General features: G+C 39.4%; 1 protein-coding gene across 1 annotated transcript; it reads right to left on the reverse strand.

The window, feature by feature from the left end:
• Nucleotides 1–11,575: 11,575 nt before the first annotated feature.
• Nucleotides 11,576–12,700, reverse strand: LOC149206795 (uncharacterized). Its single transcript, XM_089397802.1, has one exon. The coding sequence runs from the start codon at nt 12,698–12,700 to the stop codon at nt 11,576–11,578; it is 1,125 nt and encodes a 374-aa protein (XP_089253928.1).
• Nucleotides 12,701–20,060: the final 7,360 nt, after the last annotated feature.

Here is a 20,060-nt window from a genome sequence, read left to right on the forward strand (position 1 = left end):
CAAAACTAAGTGAAGAGTTGATTCATTTCAGATGTTATAATAACCTAAGAAACAACCATCCTCTGTTGGGTTGTGTTATATTCTTTCCACGACGAACCCACGTAGTTAACCGGGGGGTTAGAGGGGGGGCAGAGCCCACCCTTTGTCGCGCCGATTCTGTAGTGGGGAGCCCCCCTCTACGGGGCGTCCATTTTTTGGACCCTATATTAGGTTGGGCGGACCTACCTATGGTTTTGTGCATGGTTTTCGCACATGGTTTTGGATGCGATGGTTTTCGGTCCATGGTTTTGGATGCGATGGTTTTCGGTCCATGGTACTGGATGCTTCGGCATGTATAAATATGTATTGTAACATTGAAAGGAACATAATGAAAAATCAAGCTAGTAGTCCCAGTTTTGGGATCCAAGGGAAAATCTCTGTGTATATGTGTTTTATGTGTTATGCTCTCGCATTGTTTATTTTCTATGTTTTAGAATTCGTATGCAGGTAATTTTTGTATGGGGTTAAAACCTACATCCTCTACTTGCTTTCTAGAAAGATTAAACATCACTAAGAAAGATGTATGCCCTCGTGTCAAATGTTTTCCCTGACATTATCAATGGTGTATGATCTCTCCAACTCAAAATAATGGTTTTGCTACTCCAAATCTCAATAAATCTTTGTATCCCACCTCTAAGATGAGGTAGAAAATAAGGCATAAAATGATTTTGTATATTTAATCAATTAAGGCCCATCCATCCTCCAATTTATTTCTAACAAATTTTAATGTTGAATCTTGACTTTCACATTGTCAATAATGTTAGAACTCTCTACATTTAGAGTTATAGTATTTCTAGTGAATTAATTCCCTAACTCTTTCCAGAAAATGTCTTCACAAATATCTACTCATTAGCAACTAATGATACAAAACAAACCTAACCTAAACAAAAAAAATAAAAAAAAAATGGTATGATATAGTCAAACAATAGTCGCAATAAAGAAATTCAGAAAAGTAAGAGATACCTTTTCCTTCTCTATCCCTAGAACTACAAATAAACTTCATTTCGAATACTAGGTTTGAAGGTTAATCCAAAAATAAAAGGTGTGACAATCTACAAGGTTCCAAAAGATATTAAGTTCGCAGAAACTAACTCAAGGATATTTTACTAAAAACTAGTACTCCTCGGGGTTGTTTCAAACACAATGAAAATTAAAATTGGTACCATCGAGTAAGGCATACCAAGATATCTGTTTTTCTTAGTTTTGAATTTTCCATCATGCATAGCCAAAGTGCTAAATATGTAACCCTTTCTAGTATTGCAAAATTTTCATGAAAACTAAGTTAAGGATATTTTACCAAAAATTCCTACTCTTTGGGCTATTTCAAACAACTAAAAATCAAAATAAGTACCATAAGGTAAGACATACTAAGGTGGGTTTTTTGACTAGTTTTTTCGCTATTTCAAACAACTAAAAATTAAAATAAGTACCATAAGGTAAGACATACTAAGGTGGTTTTTTTTTCATTAGTTTGTTTTGAATTTCCCATCTAGCATAAATGAAGGGCTAAGCATGTAATCATTTCTTCTATTTTAAGAGAAAAACATATTTTGTTCCTGTTTTTAAAAAAGAGCATAGAATACTAAGGAAAACCACTCAATAATAAAAAAGAACCTAAAAGAATAAAAGAAAGGATGCATCTAAAGATGGTAACAACTAATTGTGAAGACAACAGACAAAGTTATGTATGATTACCATACCTTCTAAGTAAAATTAGTTGTGAAAAATTGGAATAGTTTCTCTTGAACTCAATGTCAAATTGGATGGTGAAGTGATTAAAAAAAATAAAACCCAAAGGATATACCAAGTATGCAGCTCTTGTTGAGACAACAAGGAAGAACATTTTATCATAATGCTTCAATGCAACAAATTAACTATTGAAGATGACAACATAACAAAATTTCACAAGAATGATTCTAAGTTATGCCATGTAAGGGAAATATGTAGTCATGGCATAGAATTTTTTGTTACACGTAATCAATGATGAGAGATAAATGTTGAAGTAACTTATAACACTATGTAGCAAATTGTGTGAAATTACCAAACATTGTAATTTATCTACATAGTAAAAGGTTTGAAATTATTTGTAATCTATCATGCCTCAATCTTGCAGAGTATCAACCTAATAGCATTTTATGCAATGATATTTGTTACTATGACTTTTTATAAATTATAAGAGAAATAATTAATTATTGAAAGATGTTGTGTTAGGCTAATAATGTAGCTTAGTTGTTCATTTTTGTTCAAAATTAGATACTCCAAATAGCATTTTGAATAAATGAATCCCCCCAAAAATAGGAAAATACTAACAAACAAGACATCTTCACCACCATCCGACATGGTCATGCATACACAAGACTTGTGATTACCAAAACCCGATAAGCAAAATGAGTCTTGCCTTTGAACTCTTACCAAAGAAAGAACCCTTCCAACAATAAAAAAGCTTCTTCATCTTGCCAAGAATTGGGTGGTTCTATTCATGGGATTTGCTTCATTCTGTATTTAGGAGACACACATAATTCTAGTCAAATGTAATATAGGAAGAGGAATAAATAATCAAGAGGAATTCAATTCCCTTTATTACTTACTAAAATATTTTTTTGGAGAAATTGATTCATAAGCTTAAGGTCATGGGTGATTCACTTATAGTCTTTGAAAGGAAGCTTCTAAGTACAAAATGAATATCCCCTTCCACTAGCCCAACAATTAAAGGAAAAATCCAATTAGATCCTTTAGATTAGCTATACTCATATTTATAGAGAGAATTACAAGATTGCATATTCTCTCTCAAAGGAAGGACTTCATCTACCTAAGCTTTGTGGTTTCTTGGAAAAAGTACAAGATGACCATACCATGCTTTTACGATAATTTTCATTAGATGATTTATGATCTATTTTTAACTTGTATTTTTTTAGTATATGAGATTGTTAAGTGTATTATTTGTTTTTAACTACTTCGCTGATAGTATACTTGATATTATGAAAATTATGGATCATTTAGGGTCTATGGTGCGAAATGATCTATCTCTAGAGGATGTTTTCTAAGTAGTGTCTTAAGTATTACATTTTTATTTTTTTGACACACACAATTTTCTCTCACACACATTTTGTGTGTCTTAAGAATTCAATGCTATTATACTAATTTATAGAGTCATAACCTAATAAAATAATAGATACTACAAAATATGGAAGCTAAATAACCCTATTATAATGAATGATCATTTTATTTGTAAGAGATATAGTATTTAATTTAACCACTCGTTAAATTCAATTGAATAAAAAAAACATAGTAAAATTTATTTAATATTGTTATGTGATCTACTTACCATGGCTACATTACTAATGCTAATAAATGTGGCAAGCAAGTGCACTAATAATAAATACGTTGACTTGCATTAAATTAATTTCTTTCCGTTTAAACACATCATTTACTCTCATGAACAACGTAATGAGGTTGGTAAATCTTTTATAGTGAGAGAGATAACAAAGAAGCAAGGGGAAAATAATGAATATAGTTTCTTTGTTTTATGAGTTTCAATCACATAACATAAATATGAACCTTCATATTTGTACATGGATTCAGATATTTCAATAAACTCATTACCAAAATATTAAGAGAACAAAATATTAAGAGAAAAAAGAAGTTTTGCTGAATGTGAATAATGAATTAGTGAGGGCCATCAACGTCATAATAAATGGGGTGGGACCAAGCAGGGAAAATTCTAAGGGAATTCCTTGGAATTTTAGAGAAAATTCAAAAGGAGATGTGATTTCAAGTTTAATCTTAGTCATGATTATAAAAGTAAGGAAGGTTATATTATAAATTATTTATTAGATGTTAATGTACGAACATAAATAGGTTAATGGTCCAAGATTCAGAGGCATTTAATAGAACATAAATAGGTTAATGGTCCAAGATCTAGAGGCATTTAATAGGAGTCAAAGCCTGCCCCTTTACAGATCACTAGCAGGTTATTCCTTAAATAAAAGTGATGAGTCAGCTTGATATTACACTAAATTCATAAAAATGTGCTGATATTAATATTATTAATATTTATAGTTTTCCAATTTTTTTAACAAAGTAAGCGATTATTTTTTAATGTTGTTATGAACGTATGATTTCCTGGATAAGAAAACATGTTGACAGTCAAAATTCCATATTCTCTCACAGGTTAAGTCACACCAACTACTTATACCTACACTTCTCATCCTCGCGTGCCCCACGACCAACAATACTGGTATACACTTAATAGCAAAGAGTGTTAGTGTTAGGTCTGAATCCTGCCATAGATAGCGCGTCATAGCTATGGGTTTCATTGAAAGATCATTCAGATAACTACATATTCCAGTGGGGTCGGTGCAGAGCATACATGGTGAGTCCAACTCCTGGACATTTACAATTATCGCCTCCAAACATCTTAGTTTGTTCTGTGACAAATGTCTTGTGATTTTCTTTTCTATTTTTATCAATTCTTTCTCATTTGCTGCTGCTGTTTTACCGAAGGTGTCTTCTTGATCAGCATCGATAAAGGTTCAGGATCAGGATCGAGTTGAATTCCTTTCTTGGTGAGAGGGAGTGTTGAAAATAGCAACAAGAAATGCTAAAAATAACATTCAGAAATTCCAATTTTAATTTGTCCTTGAATTAAAATTTGAATTTAGTCTCATTAGCTACTTGAAAAATAATTAATTAATTCATCTTGAGTTAATTAGTTGGAGAAATTCAAGTTAGAAGTCTTTGTGAAGTCATGCAATAATTATCCCTTAAATTAAGGAGATTATCCCTTAATTAAGGAGATAAGGATGAGTCGTATTTGAGTTGTAATTAGTTAGCTCAGTTAACTGAGTTATGTCTAGTTAAATTAGTTCCAAACAGTTTTAGGAACTAATTGTGAGTTCAGTTAGTTAATGCATGCATGCATCAAACTAGAGTACTCCAGATAAGTGGAGATTCTCTCATAAATAACTCATGCATGTCTATTCAGAGAAAGACCCAGTTGAGATTAAAGATAGGGACATGTTACGATCAGTTGCATGATTTTTCCTATAAAGGAAACTCATCCATGCAGAAGGAATAAGCTTCCTTGAGGATTGCGTAGTTTTACAGGGTGTGAGATAAGTGTTACACTTGGTAACAGTAAGATGACCCAAGAAAAACAACGCAAGGAAATAGGAGGCTTGGAGGGTAAAGGAGAAGGTTTGTGAGAAGCCTTGTTTGCCTATGAGCATCCAGGAGGATTGTACTGAGAGTTGGCTAGATGTGAGAGCTAAGGATTTGTGTAATTCTGATATATTTCCACCTTGTATGATAATACAGATAGCGGGGTTTTTAGCTGAGGTTTTCCCCTAAGTATTTTCTATGTTTCATGTGTATTGATTGTTCTTCTTATGGTTATATGTGTTCAGCTCTGATTCAACTCAATCTTTAAGCTTCCGCAAGTTTGATTGTAGAAGTAGATTAAGTATTTTGGTTTAGTTATATTACATAATTAGGTTAATATACAGTGAGAATTTCTACAGAATGGGCATTGAAGCACCTATATTTACATTGTCGACATGCTCATCAACATCCCTGACTACCACTTTTTCACCAAATTTGTCCTTGGATAGCATAGGGCATTCCTTAAAAACATGACCCACTTCATGACACTACCTACATCGGAAAGGAACACCCTCATAATCCAATTTCTGCAGCCTAGAATGTCCCAACCATTGTAGCATCAGACTCTCTACCAATCCTTCCCTCATGTCAAGATGCACCAATATTCGAGAAAATTGCATTTTTCCAAACTCTTGATAAGACTTATCGTAATCCATAAATTGCCCTAAGTCATCCCCAGTTCTCCTGAAAATATCTTTTGACCATAATTGAAGGGGTAATCCAGGCAACCATACCCATATTGGACCCACCCCTAATTGTTCCCGTCCAAGATCTAAGAGGGGTGACCATATTTTCAACATAACGGGTGCCATTTCTATATGCCAATATTTGGATAGTACCAATGATGTGTGCTTGACCTATCAAACCAAAGAGCAAACCATCCTTTGGTTATCGTAACTACCGATGGTAGGTCATCTAAAACCTACCCCCAAACTTCAAAAACCAACTTCTTTAGACGAACCGATGTATAATTCCGTCCATGGACTCTACCCACCAAAACTCGGTTTCTCGTATCCATTATTTCATCAGATTTGATTCCTTCTCTAAGTACCAACAAATGAATCCTCTCTTTAACCTTGATACTCTTTGATTTCTTGGCCTGTTTCTTTTATAAAAATTCTTCCAAATTCTCCGAGGAGGGAGGAGGGAAGGTTTCAACACCACTGAGCATGTTGTCCTCCAAGAAAGTCGAATAATCTCTCGCAAGTATCCAGAAAAAATAACCAGAGGGAGGGTCTGAGGCCTTACCCTTGATATTTTTCCCCTGAAGATTTCCCTTTGTCCACCGATGTTTGCTTTGCGGACGAACCATATTAAAAAATAACCCATTTACCTAGCTGTTACTGCCCCATTAGGTGCCACAGAAACTGAGTCAGGAGAAGATCTAGGGTTTAAACATTTCTCTACAAAGAGATGAGTCACTGAGGAAGTCATCTTTGCACCGTCTGGGAGCTGCTACTCGAAATTCCAAATCTGATTCTCCAAACCTCCATACCCTTGAAACCCTATGATGGGTTGCACTTCAGACGACAAGAAGTTGATGATACTAAATCCTGAATAGAGGGATCTCCAAAAATCTTTGTTGTAGATGACATCGGGGAGCAAACCCTTAGATCCAACGTTCCATTTAGCACCGGTTGGTCCAGATAGGCATAGATTCTAACGGGTTGGAGGAATAATCAACCAATTCCTCATCCATCTCAGTAGTCAATTCAAAATAAATATAATGACATCAATGCTTCCTTACACCATAGGTTTTTTCCCCTTGGAAAAATCTGGGTAGATCAACCCCAAAGGGAATCTTTTAAAGCCCGTCGGTCAGATTAGCGGGGCCTAACCCCAAGGGCGTCGCAGAGAATTGACCCTGTTACCTCTCGATCAGCAAGGTACTTAATAACGGGGACTCGACCAGTTGAGCTAACTCTTGGGGCTTCCTTACACCATAGGTTGATTACTAAGAGACTACAATTATAGTGAACTATAATTGGTCTATGAACTATAGGGAACACTAATTATCATAGCTAGTTCACCGATAATCTTATAACGATGTCACTAGCTACTTGTTTTCTACTTTAATTTAGCTATATTTAAACTAAGCGACTGGGACTAGCTACTATGTAGCTCTTGTTTATCAAGAGTTATGAACGACAACAATATGACATAATACCCACTTTAGTATGAGGAAGAGATTTGACAAAGCTTTTATTATTCAACTATGGGTAATTTAATACATATTTTTGTTATAAAATTATAATATTATTAAGTTAATGTAATTGTTATAAGCTATAATATTATTGATATTTAAACACATCATATCATAATATTATTATACCTCTAGGTATGATATTATGTATTCAATTTTTCTTTGACTTGTGTATTAATTTGTCTTTGACCAAAAAATTATGCCGCTTATCCATAGTTTAACATAACAAATTCATTTTTTGTTATTATTTAAATTTATTTATTTGTAAAGTGATTGGTTGAGGTCTTATTATGGGCTCTTTAGTAACTTCCATTTCTGTTAGTTACTAAGTTTATTATTATTTTTTTTCCTTTTTATTTTCATTTTTCTATTATTTCAATTTTCATCAATTATATTTTTTTTCTCCATATTTTCAATTTAAAACAACTTATTATTATATTAAACACACACACACACATATATAACACATAAATATATATGTTAATATAAACAATATTATTAGTTAATCATATTTCTTAATTTTTAGTGATGGCATTTAACAATACTTATTAGTTGTTTTATTTTTGTGATGAATTTTGTCTTTATTATTTTTTAGTTTAATTAAGTTATATTTAAACTAAGCCACAAGTACTAACTACTATGTAGCCCTTTTTAAGTTATCAAAATATATTTTATATTTTATAAATAATAATATATTTAAAAGTATATATATAAAAAATATTATAGCAAGTTTTTTTTCCCGTAGAAAAAGTCGTAATTTCTATTAATCAAAGAGAAATTACATTCTGTAGATGCTGAGCATATGCATACTGAGGCTGTTTGCCTCTCAAAAAACTTCTAACAAAAGACTGTTCATTGTTCCAGACAACTAAAAACCAGATAAGCTAGACAGTAGTCACTCCTCTCACCAAACTGTTTGTCCACGCAGGGAGTTTGGAGAGGTATATATCAAAAAAAATAAACCAGCAGAGAAGATTTACATAAGATTTCCATTGTTTCGGTCATCACTGTGCAGCTGTAGCTTGCTGCCCAAAATAAACAAAAAATAGCTGTGTTTTACCACCATAGTCCATAACAGAATATATATAAAAACATGTAAACAAAAAACCAGTAAAAACTGAGCATGTTGGGACCCCTTTCAGATGAGAGCATCCCTTTGAGCCTGATAGTCATCAAAGGGTCTGTGATAGTGCTGAAAGTAGGTGCCATCCAGATCTTCTTGTATTAACCAGTCCTCTTCTTGCCTCTGCGCTGCTTGCTTGGATAGGTAGTCCGCCCGAGTGTTGCGCTCCCTGTATATATGGCGACAATCAAATTTTTCAAAAGCATCTGTTAGTCTGAGTGCCTCATCCAGGATGTGTCTCAAAGAGAAAGCATTGGAAGATGATTTTCTGGTGAGCCAATTGCATACAATCATTGAATCTCCAAACAGTTGTAATTTTGTACAACCCTTCTCAAGTGCAAAAGATATGAGGTGTTTGGCAGTAGTGAGCTCCGCAAAATTATTAGTGCCTCTGCCCAGGGGAATTTGGAGTGAGAAAGAGTGATTTTCTCGCAAGTAAAGGAGGCCTCCCCCCCCACAGCCTTCCTCTTGGGCTGAGCCATCAAAATATGCCCAGGGGAAAGATTTGTCTATGAGTTCTGGGGTAATGGACCGAGGGGGAGCTGATGGAGGATCATCAGGAATGAGAGCAAGGTCTGCAATAATGTGGGCAATGGTGACAGGCCAGTGGGGAATCTTTTGGTCGAAAATTGCTCGGTTCCTTGCAATCCAGATAGACCAACACATGAGGAGAGGAATGTTCTTGTCTTTTCCAGAGTGCTGTACCAGCCAGTTGCTCCATGCCTCAGTGATAGATTGGCCATGCCATTGGTGGAGGGAAGGGGAACGTAAAGAGAGAAGTGACCATAGGTCTTGTATTGCCGGACAGGTAAGAAAAAGGTGTTCCGTATCTTCCTCATTACTTCTGCAAAGATGGCACCAGAAGGGTCCATGGAAGGATCTTTTTTTCAAATTTTCCCCAGTGGGAATCTTGTTGGAGAGAATAGCCCACATGAGAAGCCGCGTTCTGGGGGCTGCTTTTAGATGCCAAATTGTTTTCCACCACTGCTGAGAGTTGTCTGGCTGGTGATTTTGCATAAGCTGCATGTAACCCTCCTTTGGGGAGTATGTACCAGATTTAGCTAGGGCCCAGACTATCTCATCTTCTCCCTTCGATATTCTGATGTGAGCTTGTGAGAGAGCCTCAGTGAATGATGCCCATTCTTGACTCCATTGTTCTGGAATGTGGAGGTCTTGAGAAGTCCTCCAGGCCTGATGAAGGAAACTGGAATTTCCTTGGTATGCAATGTGAGCAATAAGCGTGGCGCCTTGATCCCTTAGGTGTGTTAGGAGCTGTTCTGATAGTCTTTGCATGTTTCCACAACCAATCCAGGGGTCGACGCCAATGCGGACAGAGTTTCCCTGTTTTATTCTCCATGTCAGTCCCTCCCGAATTAGGGGAAGAGAATTTAGGACAGCTTTCCAAATGATGGAGTGACTACCACTTCCCCTGTGTTCCCTTCGAATCCAGCTGAAGATGCTTTCCGGAGCAATATATTTTTCCATAACTACCTTCTGCCAGAGACTATTTGATGTGAGGAGTTGCCATCCCATTTTTGCAGCAAGAGCATTTGCAAATAAATCTAATCTCTTAATTCCCCATCCTCCCCATTTTTTTGGTTTAGCTATGGTGTCCATTTAACCCAGGCAAAGAGATTCCCTTGATTTGATCCCTTCCATAAGAATCTGCAGCAAATTTTTTGTAGCCTAGATAAGATCCCTCTTGGTATCCACGCCAGGGACATCCAGTACACCGGCGTTGCTTCCAACACAGCTTTGATTAGAGTGAGTCTGCCTGCCCTTGTGAGGTATCTATTATACCAGACATTGATCCTTTTCTCCACTTTAGATATTAACCAAATCCAATCTGCAATTTTGTAACCTCCATGTTTTACTCTGAAGCCCAGATACTTCAGCCCTTCCTCCATAGGGTGAATCTGAAATGGAAAGCGATTTTTTGTGTAGATGACTTCTTGTGGGGAGCAATTAATCGCTGTAAGGGTGGATTTTTGTACATTTATTACCATTCCAGTTGCTTTCTGAAAGAGATCAAAGACCTGATGTAATGCCGATGAATCGGCCATACTGCCATTTAAGAAGATCAGAACATCATCCACAAAGAGTAGATGTGTAAGGAAACAGTTGTCCGTGATTTTGATTCCTCTTATTCGTCCTCTTCTGTGTTCAGCTGCAATCAATCTACTTAGCCCTTCCATGATGAGTAAAAATAGAAGGGGAGATAGTGGACAGCCTTGCCGGAGGCCCCTTTCGGCAGTAAAAAAAGGGGTGGGGGAACCATTAAGGAGGACACTGAAAGGTACATCGGAGATGCAGCTCATGATTCTTTTGATGAAGAGGAAAGGGAAACCCAGGTGAGTGAGGAGCATTCTGATGTACAACAAATTTACCCTATCAAAAGCTTTTGAGAGGTCCACTTTGAGGATCATTCCTTTCATATTTTTGCTTTTCATAGAGTGAAGAAGTTCTTGTGCAGTACCAATAGCCTCATGGATCTGGCGCTTATGGAGGAAAGCAAATTGTTCAGATGATATGTTGGATGATAGGATGGGCTTGATCCTGTTAGCTAGGATTTTGGCCAAAATCTTATAGCGACAGTTGCAGAGCGAGATGGGCCTGAAATTGTTAAAAGATACAGGCTTATCAGATTTGGGGATGAGAGCAATGAAGGTGGCTTTGATGCTAGAGGGGATAGATCCATTTAGGCAGCAGTGGTTAATGGCTTTGAGAATGTCATTTCCTATTAGCTCAAAAAAAGCTGAAAAGAACTCAATTGTCCAGCCATCTGGACCCGGGCTCTTGTCCTTTTGGAAGCATTTGATAGTGGCTTCCAGTTCCTCCAAGGAGATATCTTTAGTTAGCTCCTCCGCCTCATCCTCATCCACAAATCTCGGGAAAAGTTCTGCAACCCTCATTATTTCTAAGAGATTTGCTTGACCTGGAGCTTTGTATATATTCTTAAAGTGTGAAGAGGCAAGATAGGCAAGTTCCCCTGGGTTGCTGACCTGATGTCCTTGCTCATCTTGCAACTCCCAAATAGTGTTGATTGCCTTTCACCCATTTGCAAAATGATGGAAAAATTTAGAGTTCTCATCCCCCTCCTTGAGCCATATGGCTCTGCTTCTTAGTCTCCAGGAGTCCTCCCTGTCTCTGAGAATCTGGGTTCTCCTTTTGATTAGGTCTTCATACAAGGACTTCTGATCAGGGGATATATAAGTTCCATCTGAATTTGCTTCAAGAGCCTCAATTGCTTGTTCTGCCCAAGATAAAGTCTGATCATCCTGTTTTCTCTTTGATTTCGCCCATTCTCTTGATTTTCCTTTGATTTCTGAGAGGTTTCTAACCAAACCTATGGCTGGGTCCATATTCTCTGAGATCGGATGTGTTTTCCAGAAATCCGATATCAATTTTATGTAAGAAGGATCCCGGAGCCAAGTTGCATTGAATTTGAAAGGGGCATTTTGGGCTCGTTGTCTTGCTTCTAATTCCAGGAAAATGGGCCTATGGTCCGAGATCCCTCCACTTCCCACCCATTGACGAGACCTAGGATATTGGGAACAGAGCCCTTCCTTCATGATGAATCGATCCAGCCTTCTCGCTAGGCTTTGGTCCCCAGTTCTATTGTTCTTCCAAGTGTATTGGAGTTTTGCAGAAGGGAGATCAATCCAATGACGATCTTCAAGCAGTTGCCCAAAGAAATCGGAGAGGGGGTCAATTTGAGCCAGATGTCCCCATGATTCAGAGAAGCCTATTGAGAAATTTAAATCTCCTCCCAAAATAATATTCTCAGCTTGTAGGAGTGGGGAATCTAGGAGCTTTTGCCAGAATAGCTCTCTGTTTAGACAGGGGCCATAAACATTTATAATTTTGAGATTTTCCTCCAGATCTCTCGAGTATATATCTGCCCCCAGAAAACCCCCTCCACCCCAGATGTTTTTTAGCAAAATAGAGTTGTTCTTGAATCCCATAGCAATGCCTCCTGAGCGGCCAGATACATCAATGGCTGTAAAGGTCCACCCAGGTAACCATAAGCCAAGAATGGAGGATGCTGTGTCCGCTTTGCATAAAGTTTCTTGTAAGAAGATAATGTCCACAGGGTTTGAGAGTAAGAGTCGCTTCAGGGCCGCTTTTTTATCCGGGCTGGCCAACCCTCTACAGTTGAAGGATAAAATTATCATGGAGGGGGGTGGGGGAGGGTATCTTGTGCTCTAAGGGCCCTGGGAAGAGTTTGCTGCTTGCCGAGGAGGATGTCTTCCTCCGTTTGTTTTTGTGCTATCGACTTTGAGGAAGGTCGACCACGCCCCTGCTTGGGCGAAAGGAGATGGGATTCCACCGGCATCCCTATGGAGTCCGTGACTTTTAGCTTTGTGGACGAACGGGTAGGGTATCTCGGGGACGAGTTTACAGAGGGAGACGGCGAGGGAAAAGAGGGGTGGGGGAAAGAGGGGACAGAGGATATTGATGGTGGGCCTGTAGGTCGAGGGATGGGGCAAGATACATATAGCGAGCCGAGAAGGGGGAGGGATGAGCAGGCCACCTTTACCAGGTCCAGGGCAGACGGGGATGAGGGAGGGGGGAGCCTGATAGGGGGGGGGATGCCAGCAGAAGATAAACTCAATGATGCAAAATGTGAAATAGAGGCAGACGAAGAAGTGGACATACCCGAGGAGAAGACCGCTCCCTTTGCAGCTTTTGAGCGCGTCAGAGGAGGAGATGGAGGCCGGGGCGCATTTGATGCTTGCTTCCTGCGGCGAGGTGCAGAGGGCGCTTCCACCGTATCCGAGGTGATGATATGATCCGTTCTCGGTGCCATAGCAGCGGAGGGTCTGGCATCCCCTCAGAGGAGGGTAAATCCTGGCCTGTAGCTGTCTGCTGAGTCTTCTGGAGGAGGGGGCAATCCTTATATAGATGTCCCACCTGGTGACACCTTCTGCATCTGTAGGGTATGCCCTCATAATCCAGCTTCTGCTTCCTAGAAGTGGCTTTCCATTGAATAGTAATATGTTTAGGCACTCCCCCTCTGGTATCCATATGTACTAGGATCCTTGCAAAAGCCATAGAGCCCGTTGAGATGTAGGATTTATCTGTTTCCATGAAAGTTCCGAGGGCATTCCCAATTCTTTTGAAAATATCTTCCGACCAGTACTGCAAGGGCAAGCCCAGAAGCCTAACCCAAACCTGTCCAATGCCCAAAAGCTCCGTCTCCGGATCGAAGAGGGGCGTCCACCGTTTGAGGAGGACCGAGGCCTTCTCAAAATGCCAGAACGAGGAAATAACCCAGCTCGTGTGGTCCGCCCTTGCAAATCTGAGTGCAAACCATCCTCGTACGAACGTCTGTACCGATGGAATCTCCACAAGGTATTGCCCCCAAATCTCGGATGCCCATTGCTTGATTTTTGCAGCCGTTGCGCGTCTGCCTCTAATCCGTCCCACAACAACACAGTCCGCCAGATCCATGGCGTCTCCCCACTGAATATCCTCTTCCAGCCGAAGGAAGACGTCCTCCGCAGTGGATTTGAAACAACGCTGCTTCTTGGCAGGGCGGGAGGACATGCGGGCCGGGGTTACAGCGGCCTGAGAGCCCACAGGGGGGGGGGGAGGGGGTTAGTCCCTAAAGAGGGGATGGCTTCAGGGAGGGGAGGGACCGCGTGGTAACTACCCAAGGGTGCGGAAGGGCCAGAGGGAGGGTTTGATATTGAGATGGTAGGGTTTGCTGCCGAGAGGGAAGGGAGCCCCAAAGAGGTTTCTGGGGGTAGGGGGAGGGAGGGGATAACTGGCGCTTGGGGGGAAACACCAACCGGGGAGTAGTGTAAGCAGTCCGCCAGGAAACCCAGTGAGGCCGACGAGGGGACCGCGAAGGAGTTCCAGGAGGAGGGCTCTCCAGGGTAAAGAGAGGTGGGGAGCGACGGGTCGATAGAGGGCGACAGATGCTCAAAACTAGCAGATAAATTCCCGCTGTGCAAACCCTCTGATGAAGTAAACGTGGAGCGCCAGATGGAGCTTTCCGCCAGCGGGGACTCCGAATAATTGACTTCCTCTGTGTCCATGTCGATAGCTGCAAGGTGCCCTCCTCGAAATACAGGTAACCGCCCGATAGAGTATTCCTCGAAACCAGGTAACCGTATAGCGTCGGCACCGACAGCGGGGATAACCGTTTTGGGCTGAGCCTGTAGAATATCTTGCTGCGGGTCACGTTCTCCTTTGGCAGTGAAAACGACGCCTTCGAGCTGTCGGCCGAGCTGTGGGGGGTCTCCGATCCGATGCAGGGAGGGCAGTGAAAACTTCGGGGGAGAAAAACCAAGGTGAAAGTGCGAAAAACGCGGGAGGAGCCAGGGTAAAAAGGGAGGGGGAAACACAAGACGCGGGGGACCAGAGTACCAGCTCGTGGGCCAATAAAAAACCGGGAGATGACGGGAGATGAGTACAGGTGTGGGGGTTTACAGGGCCGTGGGCCGGCCTGCAAACCCCGTCAGAAGGGTTTCATGGCTGTTCATGCAGATCCCGCTCTCCAAAAACCCTCATGCTTATGCACATGCCAAAAGGAATTTCCAATATTATAGAAAGTTAATTATATAATAATTTTTTTAGATGGTTAAAAGAAATAGGTTTGATAAACAATTTGTTTCCTAGTTATGTGGATTCAAATCTTTAGAGACACGTCATAACTAGCTTTTTTATGACATTTATAAAATAGTTGTATTTAGTAAAAGAATAACAACCATATTAATTTAAAACACTTGTATTACTATATGAGAATCCAAATATACCAAATATCATATATGTAAAATGATTTTTTTGTTTTGTTTTTGGTCAAATTCTAAATTGATATAAATTTAATTCTATATAATTAGAACTCTACTTCTTATATCTTTAAATTTAATATTAAAAATTATTATAACAGGTTTCATTTATATAAAATTATACATAGTGAAATTTAAATATTATTACAAAACAATTCTTTTATTTAATATAAATTATTACTATTTTTAAATAAAAATACACACATCCAAATGCATAATTCTGTTTAAGTTGAGCATTATCCTTTTACAAGTTTTATATCAGGATAAATAAACAAATTTTATATATGGATGGGTTTGAAAGCTAGCAAAAGTATATAATATGACTTATTTATTTTTATATGGTTTGGTTTTGTGGCTTCTCAATAATATATATGTTTATTTAAACCATGGGATTGGATCAACTGAACTAATCCTAAGACCTATGCTATGATATTATCTTTAAAATTTTACAATTCCATTTTTATAAATTTTATCTCATAACAAAATATAAAAATACCTTTATCTTTTGTAGATTTGAAAATTCTAAAAACTTTGTTTTTACAATATTTAATTTATAACTTATAATTCAATTATAAAATTATATTTATTTATGCAAATTTGAAAACTAGCAAAAACACATAATCTTATATTTAAAATTGTGCATTTTCATTTTACAAATTTTACATATCACAAAATATAAAAATATCTTTATAAATTCAATTAATTTTGTTTTTACAACAATTTAATTTATAATATATAATTTAGTTATGCCTACAATTTTAATTTAATTATTAGTAATTATTAAGCGGATGGTAGAAATTTAACCTACATGAAATGTGCTAGAATATTCATACTAGTATTTACAAATCAAGGGTTAAGATTTATCTCCAAGTTAGTTAAATTCTTTTAATTAATTTATCTCAAATAGATTAACTAAAGAAAATGTCATATGAACGCGTCATGTTAGGCATGTAGTATTAATAAACCATGGTATTAATTTATGATATCATAATAAGAGTTATTTCCAAGTTAAGATTTTCCATTATAAAGTGGAAGTGAATATTCATGGTTAAGCATGTTGTTAATTGTTTTAAAAAATGTATATATGCTTAACACATATATTAATTCCTTTTATAATTAATAATAATAATAATAATTTAAAATAAAGTAGGGGTGGCAAAAAGGGGAGGGGCTATCATTAATATCGAAGGAAATATTATTATCAATTACTCTTGGAGGTTGGGTAGGAAGACCAACAAACAAGCAAAAATGTAAGGTTTATTATTAGGCACAATTCTAGCTCAAATATGAGAATCTTCGAGATAGTAATATTGAGATACTCTCTGATTATTATACAACATATGAATAATGACTCCTGTCCTAAAGAGGACTACCTCAAGATCCTTCTCCAAATAATCGATTGTGCTTTGGAACACTTTCCATCAAAGACTTTCTTTCGTATCCTCTGTTGGGGCCTTCGTTTAATTTGGAAAAGGTTTTGACCAATTTTGGCTGACCAAGGGACGAGAAGGAAACGGGTGGCAACAACGATTGGTTGGCAAAACAAGTAGTTGCGCAAGAGTTGCGGTAAGGTGGCAACGGAAGGCAAAGGCAACCGAGGGGGCGGGAAGCTGCAGAAGCAGCCAAGGGGAAGAACAATCAAGCAAGAACTGGTAGTCCAAGTAGCAGAGAGGGATATAAAAGGAAAAGACCAGAAAAGAAGAGAGGTTAGATTGAGCGAGGTTAAGGAGAGGAGCAGTAGAGCTATGAGAGGAGGCGAAAGGGTCCCCATTTGCGACAGAGGGAAGGTTGTAGGAACCTAGAAGACTTGGTCCTTGAAGTTGAATCGAACCCGTGGAACTGAGCCAGGTATTTCATGTATTTGTGTGCGGCGGAAGCCGAGTCATATTGTAATGTTTGTTGTTAAGATTAATATAAAGAACAACTAAGATCAGTTGCGACTTGTGATGTATCTGGGCCCTGTGTATGATGAATCTTCAAATTTTTGAATGTCTTATCAAGTGCATGTAATCTTTAGTTCTTAGATTATCACGAGTATGTTTTTATATTTGTGTTATATGTAATGTTTCCTTATATGTGATCGAATGCAACCCGATTAATACTTTCTCGACTCCATGCTGAACCCTTCTCCCTTGTGGTCTCTACCCGCCTCGGGTGAGACTCCTTGCCCTTTAGGGTAAGGTGAAAATATCGGTGTTGTCCTAGACTATAGCGGACTATTGTTTGCCTCCTGTGCTCGAATCTAGGGTCTTCCCCCTGATGACTCTTTTGAGGCAACAAATGGTTCCATTGCTGGGACCCGAAGATACAAGAACTGGTTCAGACTATGGTGTCAAGGATATTTAAGAGAGAGATAAGGGATTAGTGGAATCATAAATTAGACTAGTTTGTAGCGGAGCAGGCTACCTGTAGAAGTCAATCGATCAACAAGGTGAGGGAGGAAATTTTATATGCTGATGACACTAATGATCAGTATGAACTTTTCTAGTACAAGTTCCCAGAGGACCTGTACAATTAGTTAAGGAGGCTGAAGGGATAGACTCAACCAGGTGGATCGGAGAATGCTTGTCGCAGCTGGAATCCGTCAGATGTTTCCTTGTTGCAACAGTTGGATAATGATCTGACTAGAGCAGTCGATTTTTGGGTAAAGAAAATGGTGGAAGGATACGTAGTTGAGTTTGTCGCAGAGAGTTATCAATATTTCACAAAGGAAGAAGTTGTGTTGGGCTCAGGACTGAGAGGTGAGTTGATGAAGGAAGTACTAACATGGATTAAGATGTTATGGTGCAAGAAGCACTTTTGTCTTCGCCTGCCGCGAGGATGGCAGTGTAAAACCCCAATACCGGGGGAAGAACGTAGAGGGGGGAATGTTGTCGGTTGAGGGATAGAGATGTTGCTGAAGGGATGGATGTCGAAGAACTGAAGAAAGCAAGAGATGTCAAGGCGCAAAGAAGGGCACTGCTAGCAGATAAGTGGCAGGCGAGAGCGATTCAAACTCTGGGGAAGAAGAGGATGGGGCCCCACCAAGTAGGAGTGGTGAAGGGAAAACCTCGAGTCGAGGAGGAAGGAGAAGAAGGTGATGAGCACAACAAGAATGATGAAGGAAGATGTAGGAGCCAAGGAAATGAAGACGGACCTTCCCTACAAGTTGTGGAAGGTGGATCACAAGTATATGTTGCGGAAGGGGCATTGCAAGGGCAGAGGCTGCATGGGCATGAGGAAGGAAGTAAAGAGGATATGGGCGACGTGATGAGGATATTATTCAATGAAGAAGAAGCATCCGATAAGAGTCAGGAGTAATACCCCTGGGACATAGGTAGCATTTCCCCTAATCTTACCCTGGTACTTTATCACAATTCAGAGGAATTTATTATCAGATTAGTCAAGGCAGTGCGGGTATATAGTGCGCGGAAGAAATACCGAATCAAGTTCAACATCAGGAGAAGCACATGAACTAGTAGTGTTAGTAATTTAGGATTACATGGATCCCAGCAGCCCGGGAGCAAAGGGTTCGTGCTGATAGCTCCTACCCAGATCAGTATGGCGGGATCTTTTACCAGATATCCCGAATTTGTGGGGAGGGGAAACGAGGATGTGGAGTAGCACTGGTATCTCTGTGAAGCTATTTGGAGGACCCGTTAGACTCTAGATAATGTCAGAGTAGTAGAATTCCAAATGACGCTGAGGGAAAGGGCTCTGCACTGGTTTATAAAGTGGACGAAGCAGAATCAGAACCCCACAATATATGATATTAAGAGAGGATTTGTGTAGGAATTCAAGGTACCACAAACGATCAACAATGGCTATCAGAACTATGGGAAATTAATCAGAAGGAGGGAGAGAAAACTTGGTAGCTCATGAAAATGTTTAAGGATTCCATTGCCAAGTTGAATTACACTCTGGACCCAAACCACCAGCGAGACTGGTTCATTAAGGCACTCTTGCCTTTGACCAGAACTCCATTAACACAACAAAATATACGAACCCTCCAAGATGCGTTGGAACAAGCATCACACATAGAAGCTATGGCGGGATACCCACATGAATACAGGGGAGGGATGAGCCTACAAGATCTGTCGATTTTAGTCCTACATAACCAGATCGTGAATTTGACAGAGAAACTGAAAGATCTTCAGCGAGTGCGTCTTGCCAGACCCAACGTTTGGTGCACCCACTGCATGATGGAGGGGCACGTTGCGACGGAATGCCTGAGGTTGCGGGGTCATCAAGAGCCCCACCAACCGCAGGAGTTGTGGTGGTCGGAGCGCAAGGGGCCTTCCCATTGAGGAATAATCAAGACTTTTGTGAGATATGTAGGGCATATGGACACCTTCCACGGATGTGACCTATTTTGCAAAAGCACACTAATGTCCCCAATAACAACTACTGTGAGTTTTGCGCATCAACGATGTATCACACTGATCAGTGCCGAGCGTTGGACACTATAGCAGAAAGGTTGGATAGATCCACGTTCAGAATTAATGAGTCAAACCAGGGAGGATGAGGAGGAAGAACGGGAGGAAGAGGGCCGGTGAGGTGTTACAACTGCGAAAAAGAAGGGCATGTTTCCAGAGAACGTCCGCTGCCGAGGAGACCGTGGTGCTAACAATGCAGAACTAGTACCCACACAATGGAGGACTGTCCAAAACTCATTGTAAAGTGGGAAGAAAGGACCAGACAGAGAGGGGCAAACTTGGTGAATGCTGAACGACGGACCGATGACAACCTTTCGGTAACC

The sequence above is a fragment of the Pinus tabuliformis genome, chromosome 1_2, assembly GCF_031772625.1.
Source record: "Pinus tabuliformis cultivar Carrire ecotype Pingquan chromosome 1_2, CPIR1, whole genome shotgun sequence".
Taxonomy (NCBI): domain Eukaryota; kingdom Viridiplantae; phylum Streptophyta; class Pinopsida; order Pinales; family Pinaceae; genus Pinus; species Pinus tabuliformis.